Below are 15,770 nucleotides of genomic sequence, written 5' to 3' on the forward strand. Positions count from 1 at the left end.
TGCAAGCATTTGAATGGGTGCTCACAAACACTGAGACCCAGGAAACAGTGAGGCAGGGAGGCATCCGATGGCCAACTCCCAGGACTGGTGGGAACAGGAGCTGTGCAAATTCTCCGGCACTGCTGGCTAGAGTAGGGTCCAGGCTAGCCCTTCTTAAGGGCATCCTGCAAGAACTTAATCAAGTTACATGAATGTTTGCAGCTTATTTTCCAGATGCAAATGCTCACAGAATTCTCCAGCCCACTGGCAAGGAGAGCAATGCGGTGCTGTTAAATGCAGTGTTCTCCATAATGAGCTGGGGCCGGGGAGGGAGGGGAGGCGATGAAGGAGGTAGGGGTGGTACCGGTCTGTAATCTCATCGCTCAGGAGGTAGGCTGACCTCAGGGAGTTGCAGGCCAGCCAGAGCTACACGGTGAGACCTCTGTCTCAGAGTAGGGGCTGGCAGGAGGGGTGATCTCATTGGAAGAATGCTCCTGTCACAGATTGAACTGGCCTGAGGGGTCTGACCTCTCTATCCCCTGACGCTGGGCTTCAAGCAGATGCTGTGTTTTCGGATGACTGTGTGGGGTTCAGACCGAAGCAACTGCCCTAGGTCACATAGACAGAGGGAGGTTAAGCCTGATTTTGAACCCATGAAGTGTGGCCAGAGTTCTTTCGGCAGCAATAGAAAGCATGTCTGCCTTCAAGTGGCTTAAAAAATAGAGAGCTATTTTCTTCAGACATGACGAAATCAGAGAAAGACATTGTGGGGTCACTTTGGAGGCACAAGGACATGAGGAGTTTTCATTGATAACGATGTCATTCACCCCAACCCATGGTGAGAAAGTAGCTGGTTTACTTTGTCTTATTGATGTCAATATACTTTTGGGTTTTTTTTTTTTTTTTCCGTTTTTCGAGACAGGGTTTCTCTGTGTAGCCTTGGCTGTCCTGGACTTGCTTTGTAGACCAGGCTGGCCTCAAACTCACAGAAACCCACCTGCCTCTGCCTCCCTGAGTGCTGGGATCACAGGTGTTCTCCACCATGCCTGGCTGTCAATATACTTTTAAGAGAGGCCTAAGCTTCATCCCTGCCTGGGTCGAAACTGCCAGCTCATCTCTGGCGTCATTTCTTCCACAATCACAGACCCTACATCCCACACATGCTGTGCTGAGAAAGGCTGCGTTTCCCACATTCCCCCGCCTATTAGGTGGTCGGGTGTCTAAGTTCGGTCTGAGAGAAATTAGTGGAAACATTCGGGCTCTTGTGGTTCTGCCCTTCCCAGTCTCTGTCCCCTGTTGTGTTGATATGACTGTAATGGTGAGAGTGGGAGATGGCACCTGGGATGAGAGGGGGAAGCCACGCCTTGACAAAAGCGGCTGAGTACCTCCACAGAGGTGTCACTCAGGCCAATAAACACAGCAAGCATTGTTCCTGAAACCCCGGGGAGCGTTAGCCATGGAGCCACGCCAGCAGTGTTGTTGACTAGCTCATCCTGGAACACGCTAGTCCTACAAGTATGAAGAGCTGAGTTCCACCCTCAGAGCCCATGTTAGAAAGCCAGGTGAAGTAGCGTGTGCTTGTGGTCTCAGCGCTGGGGACATGAGCACAGGTGGACCCCTGGAGCTTGCTGGCCGGGCAGCCTGGCCAAACTGGTGAGTCCCAGGCCAGTGTCCCTGCCCCCCTAAACCCCACGATGCCAAACACCGTGGTGCAAGCCTTTGGCCTTTGATCCCAGCACTCCAATGGCAGAGGCATCTCTGTGAGTTCAAGGCCAACCTGGTCTACATAAGGAGTTCTGGGCTGATCAGCACAGCATATGAGACTCTATGTCCAAAAAAAAAAGGGATGACTCCTGAAAAAGAACAATACCTGAGGTTCACTTCTGGCTTCCACATACACAAACATGCTTGCACACATATACCTGAACACATGTACACACACACACACACACACACGTGCACATGTTCACGTGCATACTTACATGCACTTGTATATTGCATATATAGATGCACAGACATGTATACATATGCACACATATGTACTATGTATGCATGTACTTGTGCACACATGTACACACATGTATAGTGCACACACACATGCACACATGCAAGTCGCTCACACATGCACACTGCATACGCATTCACACCTACGCACAGGCACACCCGCACACATATGTACACGCAAATGGCACACTGATCCATACACTGTCTATAGGCTGCCCGCGTCTGGCAAGTGTGGGTGTTTACCCCTCACGCATGACCCCGAAAGCTAGAAGTAGAAGCGCTTTGCAGGATGGGGTTTGGAGAGGCGGAGTGCCGCATCGAGTGTCGCTGTTGGTGAAATCCCGGAGAGGGACTGTCCCAGGGACAAAGTCTTCCAGGCAACAGAGGAGATGGGCCAGGTAGTGGCGTTGGCAGTTGTTCCCCGTAAACATAACCAGACAGTAAACATTTTAGGCTTTGTGGGCCACTCTGTCGCAAGTTCCCAGCTCTGCCTTTGAAGAAGGTGGCAGGGTGCCGACAGCTGGCTACACGCTAAGAAAAACCCGTGTATGGGAGCCAAAGTTAAGGTTCCCTGTAATTTTGTCATCCCCAAATGTTGTTCTTCTACGTTCTATGGATGTTGGGTGTTTCTGTGTGCACTGTACATGTTCATACGTCTTTGAGGGAGGCACACATGCAGCGTGTCCTTTGAGACAGGGTCTCCTGATGGACCTGAGTGCCCTGTAAACACAGCTGGCGGGCCAGCCTCGGCCAGGATCCTCCTGTCTCTGCCTCTCCCGCTCAGGGCTCACAGACACATGTGCACCTAGCTTTTTTCATTTTATTTTATTTTTTGATTTATTTATTTTACACGCCTTGTTCTGCCTGCATGCGTGTCGGATCCTTGGAACTAGAGTTAAAGACAGTTGTGAGCTGCTATGTGGGTGTTGAACCCAAGACTTCTGGAAGAACAGCCAGTGCTCTTAACTGCTGAGCCATCTCTTCAGCACCTGCACTTGCCTTTTACGGGGTACTGGGAATAAAACTCAGATCGTCATGCTTGTACAGCAAGTGCTTGGCTAACTGAGCCATCTCTCAAGCTCTGGATATTTTGAACTATCTAAAATTGTAAGAGCTATTCTTAGTTGGCGGTCAGCTAAAACGAGGTGAGCCAGATGCAGGCTCTAAAACAAAGGCTGCCTAAGCCCATCCTATGATGCTGGCTTCCTGACATTCAAACTGTTCCCTCCCGAGTTGTGGGGCTCTGAGAGGATGGCCTCACCATCACCCTGGGCAGCTGACACTGACTCTTTACCCATTTCCACCTCAGCTGAACCTCTCCCTTCTGTTTTGCCTGATGTGTCTGCAGAAGAGCTGTGCTCTGTTTGAGGACCCTTCTGAGGGTCTGTGTCTGAATGGGGGCAGGCTCATTTTGATAATCGGGAGTTGAGGAAGGAAGGAATAAGGAGAGGATGAAGAAGACCCCAAGGGTTACGATGGCAACATGGCCTGTGGTACTAAGTGATTGAGTTGAGCTAGCTGACTGTGGGGCTGTATTCCTTCCATCCCATTCTCCTGCCTCCCACAAGATGGCCACATGAATGTTTGAATGTCCAGTCCCTCATAACAGAAACAAAACCTCTAAGACCTTTAAAGGACAGGGAGCTTGCCTGGGGTCATAGGCAGTGAGGGTTATGAACAGAAAGCTAAAGCCATTCTTCCTCTTCTGCAGGCTGTGGGGAGATTGAGACCCTGGAGCCCAGGCTAGACATCTGTCATCAGGCTGCAGGATCTGAGGCCTGAAGGTTAATGATCAGCCTCAGAGGCTCAGGGCAGCGAAGAGAGAGGCCCTTTCCACTCAGTTTCTGTGCTTTAGGCAGGAGAGGGGACGTGCGGGTTTGTGCTAGTGGAGTCGGATCTGAACAAGGAGTTTCTCAGGGCTCCAAGTTCATAGCCAGGTCAACAACAATGCCAACGCAAGCTGTCCTGTCCTCAAGACCCTGAATGTCAACTTGGCTCAGTTTCTCATTAGCCTGCCTCATGTTTATGGTCCCCATTTTAAAGGAGCAACGGAGGCTCTCAGAGACAACAGAATGTGGTAAACAAAAGGCAGCTCTCTGAGCACAAAAACAGATGGGAGCAGATGCTGGCCTAGGGTGGGGGTCACTAGGCAAGACCCCAAGAGGTCCTCCACCTTGCAGGGAGTCCCCGCCTCCTCTCCCTCCCATTTCGCTGCTGCCTTCTGAATGGTTCTGTGGCATCTTGCCATTACACTTTGCACTGTAGGGAGCGCTGTTCTGACCCAGGCTTCAGCCAAGGAGATTCCCTCAAGGCTGTGTTTTCCCTGAGTCCATCAGCCAGCAAGGGGTTTGCCTAGGTTTTGAACCTGAACTCTTTTGTCTTTTCTCTGCCGGGAGCAGGCCGCCAATATGTCCCACCCATATGGTTGTAGTCAAGTTGAGGCAATCAGCTCCCTCTTGTGTGTCTTACAGCACTACCCGGCACATAGTAGGTGCTCAATAAGTGCACGTAGGCAATGAGGAAGCAAATGAACAGACCAGCTAGCATCCATGCTAACCCTCAGTTTCCCTCTTCATCCAATGGAGAGATGAACACTTACCTTCATGCCACTGTGTGTGCTGAATGAATTGTGTTCACTCAACTACCTAAAGTTTGGCCCTCCATGGGGTGCTAACTCAACAGGCCAGTTCTTTCCTGAGGCAAATTCAAGAGGCTGGATAGGGAAGTTGGAATACTCATTAGTTCTGTGTCAGACCTACCAGGCGCTGGGTGAGGGCCCTGGACACATGGTAAGAATTATAGCATGATGGAGATTGGTAGGTCAGTCCTGGGTATAGCATAGGTTTGGCTCTGCCACTAATTCACTGGGTCTCCTTGGCCCCAACCTTGACCTGCCTCTCCAGGCCTCATTTTCCAAGTGCAGAGGATGGCAGCAGCCCGACTCCATGATCGATGGAGGCTGTATGATGGCAAACATGGAGATCCCAGCACTCCTATGTAGCATATGCTCAAGGCTTGTCTGCACAGCCCTTACGTAAGCACCAAGCTCTGGGCTGACCGGTGGCTCCAGGACCCAGCAAAGGCACCCAAGAGACTTTGCCCCACAGGCCTGTTTCTATCAGTCTCTGAGGCCACTTGGGTCACGGGAACGCCATGGGACAGCCAAAGCAAATGGTGAGCAACACTTGCCTTGGTTTTCCTGTTTTTCCTACTTCGCCTTCATCCCCATCACCACTGCACTGTCATCCTAGTGCCCAATCTGCACCCACAGGTGCACACACCAGACCCCCTGTGCCTGGTGGAACCACACACACAGGGTTCCCCAACTCTGATGTAGCCAGTGAGCAGTCAGGTTCCGCATGGGACCCCTGGAGTGTTCGTGCCCACCACCAGGACTTGGGCAGACACTGCAGGCCTCAGTTTCCCTTCTGTGGCTTCAGACCTGCTGCTCTTAACCCCTACTACACAAAAGGATCTCCCTCCAGTCTTGTCAAGACTACCAAGGCCCTGCCCACAGCAGAGCCCCCGCAGACCCTCTGGGTAGGACTCACACCCAAGGGAGTGCCTACGGCTGGCGGGTTCTGCCAATGTCCGATGCTGACCCAGATACGTGGGGCTCCGTAGGAGCTAGACACGGTGAGGGCCAGGGGTCACTAGGTCGGAAGTCATCTCCTGGGGAGTGACTCCCCCACCCTCCCAGCCCCACCCCCATCTGTGTGCTATTAACAGCCCTTTACTCCTGCTTCAGTGCCCTGGGCCCAGGCCTCGTGCACTGTCTGTGGACATGTGTCCCATTGCCCCAGCTGCGAGCTGGCCTTTCACCTGGGACCCCTGCTGTGCTCAGGAGGGAGGGGGCACCCAGAGCACAGCAGAAGTGACGCTGTCAGACACTGTAGTCTTGTTCTCCTTTGCTGCCAGCGAGAGAGTAGCAGCCTGGGGCAAGGAGGGGTATCCCCAAGGTAGCACGGGAGGCCAAAGGAAAAGCCCAGAACCTTCCTTCCAGTGCACAGGCCTGACTGTATGGCCTGATGTCCGGAAGGAAACTCCCATTTTTTTTTTTTTAAATCAAATGGTGAGTGAGCGACCATGTTTGCATGTCGGTATTAGTGTTTGTGTGTGTGTGCGAGAGAGAGAGAAGAGCACCTCCAATCCCACTGGCTTCCTTTGATACATAGCACTTTCCTGCCTCAGGACCTTTTCAATCACTCTTCATCACCCTGAGAATCCGTCACCACTTGCCCTGTCCTCACCTATTGCACATAGCTAAGAATGACGGATGTTGCCTACCATCCAGGTTTCCGGTCAGCCAGACTCTTGAAGATGATGTCTCATTCCCTTCCCTGGGCTGTGTTTCCTATGGCACTCACCCGTGTTACACAGCACGCTTGTTTATCTCGGCCAAAGAGACCCGGTGACAGGTTCCACCACTCATCGGTGGGTACCTCGTCAGAAGGTTTTGTGCTTGGCCCATTTCGTAAAATTTGCATACTTGAGTTCCAGCCTCTGCTCTCAGTAGAGGTGAGGTCTTGATTTCAAAAGAAGAGAGAGACACGCACACACACACAGCATGGTCAACCTCCGTGTCTGTGTGGTCACCGGTGTTGCCTGGCCACCTGTACTCCATCCAAGCCTGCACCTGCAAAGTGTAGCTCCACAGCTTCCTTCTTGGGCCCTACAACCCACAGGGCATTTGAGTCCCCTTTGGCTTTCCATACCCTCTAACCCTTCCTGACTCAGTATGCCGGCTCCCTCAGCTCTGCCAGCTTCTCCTACCCCAAGGCCTTTGCACTTGATGTTCCTATTTGCCAGGGCCTTTTCCCATGGGGCTTTGTACAACTGGCCACTGTCATACCTTGGGCTTAATGGAACGTCATCAGCTCATAGTGATATGACATCACTATGGCGTTTGACTGTCACTTTTTTTTTTTTATTTTCTAAGCCTGGTTTTATTTCATTGCTGCCTGAAATTGTCACTATTATCTTCTTGGCTTTTTTCCCTATTCTAGAATGCAGTCTCCAATGGAGCAGAGGCCTTGATCTGTGTTGTGCACTGGGTCAGCGACTATGTTTTGGATAAACAATTAAATGAGTGAATGAGTGAATATGAATGAATGAAGAGCATCCCTCACATTGCTCATCTTTCCCAGGTAGCCTTTGGCAATGGCCCCTCCGGTCATCCTCTGTTTGAGTTCTGGGCTGTCAGTCAGCCTGGCAGTAGAGCCACCTCCAAGCATAGATGGTGGGACAAAGTATGGAATGCAGAGTGCTGAGTTTTACTTCCCCCCTCCCATGCCCCTCTGTTCTTTTTTCCTTCCCTACTCCCCCCATCCCCCTCACTGTCTCTTGACCTGCCTCATTTTTTGTTCTTCAGTGAATAGCATGCCATCTTTCCGGCCAAATCTTGTTCCTGGCTGGCTGCACAAGATTTGCAAACTTCTGGTTAGTGCCCTTTGCATTCACCAGTGTGCCTGCTCTTTATTCCCAGCTGCTGTGCGGGGAAATGGACTTCGAACAGTGCCCACGGAGATGCAGTTTCTCGCCAGTTCGGAAGGGTAAGCTCTGGCCACATTCCCGGGGAATCCCAGAGCCTGATTCAGTGGAATGATTGAAAAGGACTGGGTGCTGAACCAGCCCCACCAGCCCCAAATTCTTTCCAGATGGCCCAGGTTTCTGCCCTTCACTTCACTGGCTTAGGCGAAACCCTCCTTTTAAAAAAGCAGCCAGGTGGAGACGCATACACCTGTAATCACAGCCCTTTGGAGACGGAGGGAGAATGAGGAGTTGGAGGTTAGGCTGGGATACATAACAAGATACTCTCTCAAAACCTTTAATTGTCTCAAACTAAGATTTAAGCATCCGTGGGGCTGGGGAGCGGGTTGTCAGTAAAGTGCTTGTCTTGCAGACACAAAGATGAGTTTGGTCCCAGAATGCATGGAGAGAGAGAGAAAGAGAGAATAAATGCCAAGCATAACGGCCACAGGGAGACTCCTAGTGCTCACCAGCCACCCAGCCTAGCCTTCTTCTTGAGTTCAGACCAGTAAGAAATACTGGCCCTCCAAAATGGTGGACAACACCTGAGGGTGACACTCAAGGTTGACCTCTGGCCTCCACAGGCGCCCACGCACATAAAGGCAAACAGGAGGCCTGCAACGAGGTTCCCAGCCTTGACATTCTTTCAGGCATTAGCCCCTGCCATTCCATGGCTCTGTGTGTGTGTTTACAGCCACAGCACACATGTGGAGGCCAGAGGACAGCTTACAGGAATCAGTTCTCTTCTCCTTCTACCATGTGGGTCAAAGGGATCAAACTCAGGTCATCTTGCAATCGATCCTGTTAGGCAAGCCTGCTGAACCACATGCCCAGCTTGCAATTGCTTTTTGTTGGGTCATTTTGTTTTGTTTTTGGTTTTTTTTTGAGACAGGTTTTTTTTTTTTTTTTTTTTTTTTTTTTTTCTGGGTAGGCCCTGCCTGTCCTGGAACTCGCTCTGTAGACCAGGTTGGCCTCAAACTCAAAAGAGATCCACCTGCCTTTGCCTCCCAAGTGCTGAGATTAAAGGCGTGCATCATCACACTTTCCAGCACAATTTTTTTTTTTTAATCTTCATTCCTTTTTTTGTTTTTCTGACTTATTGGGGAATAATTAACATTAAGATGTTTTGAGGCACATGTATGCGGTGAACTGATTGCTTTAGACAAGGTGGCCAGCACCCCCCCACCTCAGACTCCGCACATGCAATTCCTAATTCCAGCCACACAGAAACACTTTAGAGCAGCCTTAGAAAGGAAGCAGCACCCTTAAGGGATGGGAGGTAGCTCAGTCTGTAAAGTAGTCCTCGTGCACTGAGGATGTGAGTTCAAATCCTCAGAATCCAAGTAAAGAAAAGGCAGGCACGGCACTATGCCCCTGTAACCCCGGAACCGGGGAGTGGAGACAAGACAGCGCCAGCGGTGAACTGGTAAGCCAGTCCATCTGAATCATGGTCTCTGGCTTCCTCACCGTCTCTCAGAGAAGCAATTAGGAACTCTTTGCTTCAATCTTTCCCAAACTGTACAAGGAAAACAATGTAGAAAATTCAAAGAAGAAATAAAAGCGAGGGGGAGGGGAGGGACGCACTAATTCTGTTCCTGAGGAAGGGAGCGAAACAAGATTGTGTATACCATTTGGGACAGCAATACTTGTGCATCCGTGAGACACAGCATTACACGGATATTTTTACCGGCGCTGATCTCAGTTGCCTCTCACGTGAGTCGTGATACAGACACTTGTCTTAACAGATGCCTCTCTGATCACCCAGTTAATTTTAGTTTACGTTTAAGATTACATTTCTACATTTTAATTTTGCCGAGTTCGTGTGCTTGTGTGTACACGTGTGGTGGTCAGGGAACAACGTGCCGGGGTCGGTTCTCTCCTACCACCATCTAAGTTCCAGGGGCCTTAAACGGCTGAGCTATCTCGCTGGCCCCCAAAGACAGACTCTAACAGCTACAGAGATTTGCAGAGAGGGACTCTGCGCATAGCCAATCGCCCCTGGATGGACATTTAGGTTGCTTTTGATTGAAATAATATTTAATGCCGTGGTGTACCCTGCTACCCACTGAGATGCTTAACTCTTGGTTTGTTTGGTAAATCCTTCAAGTAGAGTAGAAGGCTTTCAGGGCCCAAGACAGTTTTGACTCTCGAAAGAATCCTAAAGCAGCAAGCAGAGGGTGCGTGCATGGGTGCATTGTCTCTCCCTGAAGCAGCAAGCAGGTAGCTGGCTCCTCCTAGGGCCAGAGGCTCTGACTGCTCCGAATCGCTTCTCTCCGGGTCCTTTTCCACAGAGGCCACCCTGAGGATGCAGAGGCCCCGCTGGAGCTGCCCAGTGACTCCAAGGAGGAGGAATACCGCAGAAACATCTGGAAGGGCTTCCTCATCTCCATCCCCTACTCGGCCAGTATCGGGGGCACTGCCACCCTCACAGGAACGGCCCCCAACCTCATCCTGCTCGGTCAGCTCAAGAGGTAGGAGTGGGGAGACGGCCCAGTGGGTAGCGGGTACACGCATGAGGACCTAAGTTTGGATCCTCAGAAACCACCTAAGAGTGAGGCATGGCGATACACGTCGGTAATCCCAGCTCTGGAGAGGCAGTGAGAGGGAACGCTTGGGGACTCAGTGGCCAGGCAGCGTAGTTGAGGCAATGAGCTCCAGGTTCATGGAGAGAGTCTGCCTCAAAAAGGAAGGTGGAGCGTGACTGAGGAGGACACTTACATTGACACCAGGCCTCCACGTGTACACAATGTACGCACACACATATGCACACAAACACACTCATGCACACATACATGCACACACATGTACACACACACACACACACAGAGTTAAACAAGGTGTCCCCTGTAGGCCAAGGGTCCATTCTTCTCCTCCCCTTACTTATTTCCCAGTCAAGGATGCTGATGAAGTGAGCCTCTTGGCCTAGCTCTGGGGACACAGAAACACCCAGTACCATCAACTCTCCACCTTTGGGGAACCTCCATTGTGGGGTAAAAAGACAGGCAACGAGCAAAGAGCAAATGAACGCTGGGTGGCACAGCACGTTCTCCATCCTAAGCAGGAGTTAGAGACGGGAGGATCTGAGGTTCAAGGTCATCCTCGTAGAGAGTCTGAAGCCAGCCTGGGCTACTGGAGACCCTCTCTCAAAACGCAAAGCCGAAGAAGCAAATGGATGTATGCTACCCACGGGGCAGAGACAAAGCAAAGCAGGCGGGGCCGTGGGACTGACAAGACCAGGGCCTGTGGAGGCAGGTCCATCAGGGACACCTGTTTGCTGAGATGACGTTTGAAAAGAGCCCTAGAGCGAGAGTGTGAGCTCCAGAAGCTGAAAGAGCAGAGGCTCCGGGGTGTGAGGACTCCTGGGAGTCTCAGGGAACAGCAAGACCAGAGAGAGCAGGCAGAGCCACCCTGTAGGCTGAGGCAGGGGGATCACCATAGCTCACATTAGATTCTAGCAGGACATCGTCTCAAAAACGAACAAGCAAACAATTTTTATAGAGTGTGAGGGGGCTTACAAACATAGCACGCGGACCCCAACAAGTAAGACTGTGAGACCCCGAGGAACCAGGATGTGACACGATGTCAAACTCAGATCCTAGCCTTGGCCCAAGGCAAGAATGAGCCCGAAAGAGACTTCCAGCTCTAAGCCAGCTCCTGTAGGGGAGGCCTTCCAGCACACTGACCGGTGTCTGGTCCCAGGCCTGAGAACAGGAGAGAAGGGTTCCCTCCTGCTTGGTTTCACTCTGATAGCCCAGGTTCTGGCTTATAAATCTTATTTCAATATTCTCTACAATTTTCAGATCCCTGGGCTTTCTCTGAATGCTTGTGTGTGTGTTTATGTATGAGTGTGTGCCCCGTCTATTTATGTGATTTACTCGAATGTGAATGTAAACATTTGGCAAACAGCCCTGGAAATTCATCATGGCCGCAGAGGCTGGCCACCAGCTAAACCTAGTGCTCAACCAGAGGCCAGACCCAAGAGGCAGGTGGTGGTGGCAGCTGGGGAGCTGGTGGCCATTTCTCACCTGCAGCTGTGGTAATCAGGTGATGCTGAGGCATTGCCAGCACCGTAGAATGCTTCCCGCCCAAGCATGAGGACCCGAGTCAGATCCTCATCACCCCGGTAAAAGTCCAGATGTGGTGGTATTCACCTGTCATACCGGCACTGGAAAGCAGAGATGGGAGGGTCCCTCGGTCTCACTGAGACCCCACAGGGACCTGGGAAAAAGAAATGGCCATGGTGAGCTGCCCTTTGCACAAACACATTTTTACCAGTTTATTCTGGTGACAAAATATAACCTCCTAGAAAATACAGAAAAAAATTAAATTGTTAACTCCTTCAATCACTGATAGTAGGCTTCCTTATAGTGCTTTCTATGGGTGTATATATATTATATATATCTATAATTAATATATATTAAGCATACATTTCCATTTAATATTATTTTACCATGCTGTTTGTGTACTTTTATAGCCTGATCTTATCATAAAAATCTCACAGAAAATATTTCTACAGGCTAGAAATGGTCCTATCTTGGGCATTATATTTAATCAATTATGGCTCTTAATTACTTTCCTTTTAGTATTATTTTGATACATTAGGAACTTATACCACTTGCCCCATACCCACTAATATGTTAATATATTTTTTTTAACTATTTTGCTCTTTTCCTTGCCTGATTACAAGGCATATCTTTTTTTTTTTTATTCTTGAAAATTAGATAAAGAAAACCAAAGACATGAAATCCTCTCAGGGTCTCACCCTTCGCTTTATTGATGTTTTCGTTTGTCAGACAACAGTTACCCACGCTTTGTTCTGTCTTGTTTATTTACTTATAACTGGCTGCTGGTAGTTATTTGTCCATAGTATTTTATCTGCATCACTTAGAAACATTTTTTTCTTTCCAAACATTTTTTTTTTCCATTTTGTTTCTTGCATGGCCTCACTGTAGCTCTGGCTGGCCTGGAATTCCCTATATAGACCAGGCTGGCCTTAAACTCACAGAGATCTCCTGCCTCTGACTCCTGAGTATTAGGATTAAAAAATTTCACCTCCAGGTCCCACCCAAGATGTGGTGTGTTTGCTGTCAGACTCAGAGGAAATGTTTGAACATGATGCCAGAACTAATAGCATATAATTCCAAGTGAAGCTCAGATCTGGGCTGGACGCACTGTCTAGTGAATAATGACCACTTGAGTTTGTCATGGTGCAACCTGCCCACATCACTGTCTGGCCTCTGGGGGGCACAGGGCACCTGTGGTTCTGCTGAGTCAGAACCCATCCCTCTCCCAAAAGAAAAGGTACCTTCTGTCAAGTAGGAGGGATCTTCTGTTAAGGGGGAGGAGTCTTCTCTTCCTGTTCTAGGGTCCTTAGCTCTCGGTCCTGATCCCCTGGAGGGCTCCCTCCTCGCCCTGGTGGTCCTGACGGATGGCTGCCCTTGCTTTCCTCTGTTCTCCAGTTTCTTTCCACAGTGCGATGTGGTGAATTTCGGCTCCTGGTTCATCTTCGCCTTCCCTCTCATGCTGCTGTTCCTCCTGGTCGGTTGGCTATGGATCTCCTTTCTCTATGGCGGGATGAGCTGGAGGTATGTGGAACCTTCTAGAGGGCTGGTGAGAAAGCCCAGGCTTCCCTGCCAGGCCCTACCTATTGCGGTTTGAACAAAGAAGTGACCCTGGTTTTGGGGGTGGCTTGGACCAGGAATTAGCTAGCCTCTGCCTCCTTAGTGCCGGGATTAAAAGCATGCAGCATTATGTCCAGCTTTGTTTACACACATCCTAGGGCTCAGACACAGGTCCTTGTGCTGACAAAAGCAAGAACTTTACCCAGTGAGCCATCTCCCAGCTCCATCACTGATTTCTATCTTCCAATTATAAGTGTGGTATGAAGCTTGATCTTTAAATTCATTGTTGCCTGTTTACTTTATTTGTGGCTCCTGAAATCTAACCCGGGGCCTTGTACATACCGGCCAAACACTCTGCCGGGGACCTGGGCCCCCTCCCCTTGTCTTTAAGACAGAGTCTCACTATGTAGCCCCCCTTTTGTCCCCACTTACTCAGTGCTGGAATTATGGTATGTGGTACCACAAGTGCCTGGAAACCCATTTCTTTAATGAAAGTTGCGAGTCTCTTTAGAAAGAAGGACTATGGAACTGTGAGCCAGGTACCACGCAGATAAGGTTAGAGTCAGGGAGTAATTAAAACAGGAGCTGAGCAGGTGGTCATCCCTCATCCCCAGGCCTTGACTGGATCCTCTGTGGAAAGGGGCCAAAGGGATCCACTTGGGAACTGAGGTATATACACTTTGAGGTGCCCACAGGATGCCCCTGGCCTCAGGCACCTTCCAAGGTCCTGATGGCAGAAGCCCAGGCCGAGCGCCAGCTCAACCGGGAGAGCACAGCCAGACTTAGCCGCCTGGCCAGGGTTCCAGTCTCACTCTCTGCAGTTCTGAACTCTGCTACCTCCCCAGGCCTCCCAGCTCTTAATTCCTCCCCTCGTAGACCTGTAGATGAAATCAAGCTACAATTGAGAGAAACACTCTGTGAGGGGCATGGGCAAGAGGCTGAGAATGAGGCAGAGCCGGGATCCCTTCATCTCCTTAGTTGTGTGACACACGTGAAGGCCTGAAGGAGGAAGCACATATAGAGGGAAGCTCCGAGAGAGGTTTCTGTGGAGCAACAGCCCTGTTTGGTTCCTTGACTCCATCTTTACTTAGCAGATGGCTTCTGAGCCTTGTGAGCCCAACAGTCATAAATGCTGACATCGCAGCCTTCAGCAAGCAGAGGCTGACCCTGGTGGTGGGGAGCTGGCACTCTGGGTCAGGGGTACTCAGTAAGCAACAGGGCACAGTGGAGTTTCCAGCCAGGACAGAGTGAGGGTGGGCCCCAGAGCCTCTGGCCTGACCTGCAGGCCAGGAGTTCACTTCCAGGGGCATGATGGTTGAACTGGGACATGGATAATGAGCAGAGCTACCCTGAGGAAGGAAGATGAGTAGCTGCACGTGAAGAAGGGCATTGCAGGGAGCTAGAAGAGCAAGTGCAAAGGCCCCAGGGAAGGGAGAACAAGGGGTGTTCTGAAGGCAAGAGAAGGCTTAGCAGGGCTCAGGAAACCAGAGAGGGAGAGCTGTGGGACACAAGGCCAGAAAACCAGATGAGGGATTGTGATGAGGGATGATTGTGATCTGGTGGCCAGAGGGGACATCTGGAAACGTTCTGGTTCGTGGTTGAAAAGGGCTACCGGAATCCCCTGGGTGGAGACCAGAGGTACTGCTTAATACTCTAACATGCGCAGGACACCCCTGCAACAAAGAATTAGTCAACCGTGTCCAAATTCAAGGAGGGCTGATGCTGAGGAGCCCTGAATTAGCTTGTTGAAGGCTTTGTGGGGAGTCGGTCCTCACACAAGATAGCCAGTGTGGGTGGCTTTTGTTTGTTTTGTGGTCCTTGGTTTCATTTATTTTTGAGACAGTTACTTACTGTGCAGTCCTGGCTGGCCTGGAGCTCCCTGTGTAGACCAGACCGGCCTAGAACTCAGAGATCTGCCTGCCTCTGCCTCCCGAGTACTAGGACTAAAGACATGTACCACCACGCCATGAATGGGTTCTCTTTAAAATGCTTTTCCCATTTGAAAAGACAATACATACATACGGCTCAAAAATCCAAACAGCACAAAGTGCTGTGTGGACGTATCGCTTCAGTCCATTTGTCAGGTAATTCCAGATTCTGACAGATTAGCAGTGAGTGCCAACCATTACAGCCCTGCCCCTTGTCACCTTGACACCAAACACATTGCTTTAAGGCATAACCTTCAACGTTTGCCCCTACGGGCTTATGTCCATGTTATAGCATCAAGTGCACCCAGACAACTTTAAGGTTCCCCAGATCATCAGCAGTCTGAACACTTGGAAAGTCTAAAGTCTTTTCATGGTGAGCGTGCACGTGTCCTTCATGTAATACCACATGTATGTAGCACTACCCAATTCTTGGTGAGCTTATATGTGTCCTTCATGTAACACCACCTAATTAAAAGAAACTAGAAGTCATGTAAAACAAGGCTAATCAAACCAAAGCCAAACCCAGAAGCTCCATGCCTGGCGCCTGGGGCTCATGTTGCAGTCTTCTAGGCTCCAGATGGCTGGGGCAGGCCCACTCCCCCAGCCCTGCCTCCTGTAGCGCACACACAGCTCCTCCCTTAGGGCAGCTCCACTCCCTGGCAGATGTCCCACGTTCCGTCATCCCTAAGTCTCCACCACAGTGCAGCCT

General features: G+C 50.4%; 1 protein-coding gene across 1 annotated transcript in view; it reads left to right on the top strand.

Annotated features, from left to right (window-relative positions):
• Positions 1 to 15,770, top strand: part of Slc13a3 (solute carrier family 13 member 3) — a 65,614-nt gene that overhangs the window by 25,965 nt on the left and 23,879 nt on the right. Inside the window, exons 4-6 of the mRNA XM_055596103.1 lie at positions 7,469 to 7,535; positions 9,804 to 9,983; positions 12,972 to 13,097. Of these exons, the coding sequence (XP_055452078.1) occupies positions 7,469 to 7,535; positions 9,804 to 9,983; positions 12,972 to 13,097 (373 nt within the window). The remainder of the gene's footprint in view (positions 1 to 7,468; positions 7,536 to 9,803; positions 9,984 to 12,971; positions 13,098 to 15,770) is intronic.

The sequence above is a fragment of the Psammomys obesus genome, unplaced genomic scaffold, assembly GCF_907164565.1.
Source record: "Psammomys obesus unplaced genomic scaffold, mPsaObe1.curated_primary_1811, whole genome shotgun sequence".
In the NCBI taxonomy this organism is placed as follows: Eukaryota; Metazoa; Chordata; class Mammalia; order Rodentia; family Muridae; genus Psammomys; species Psammomys obesus.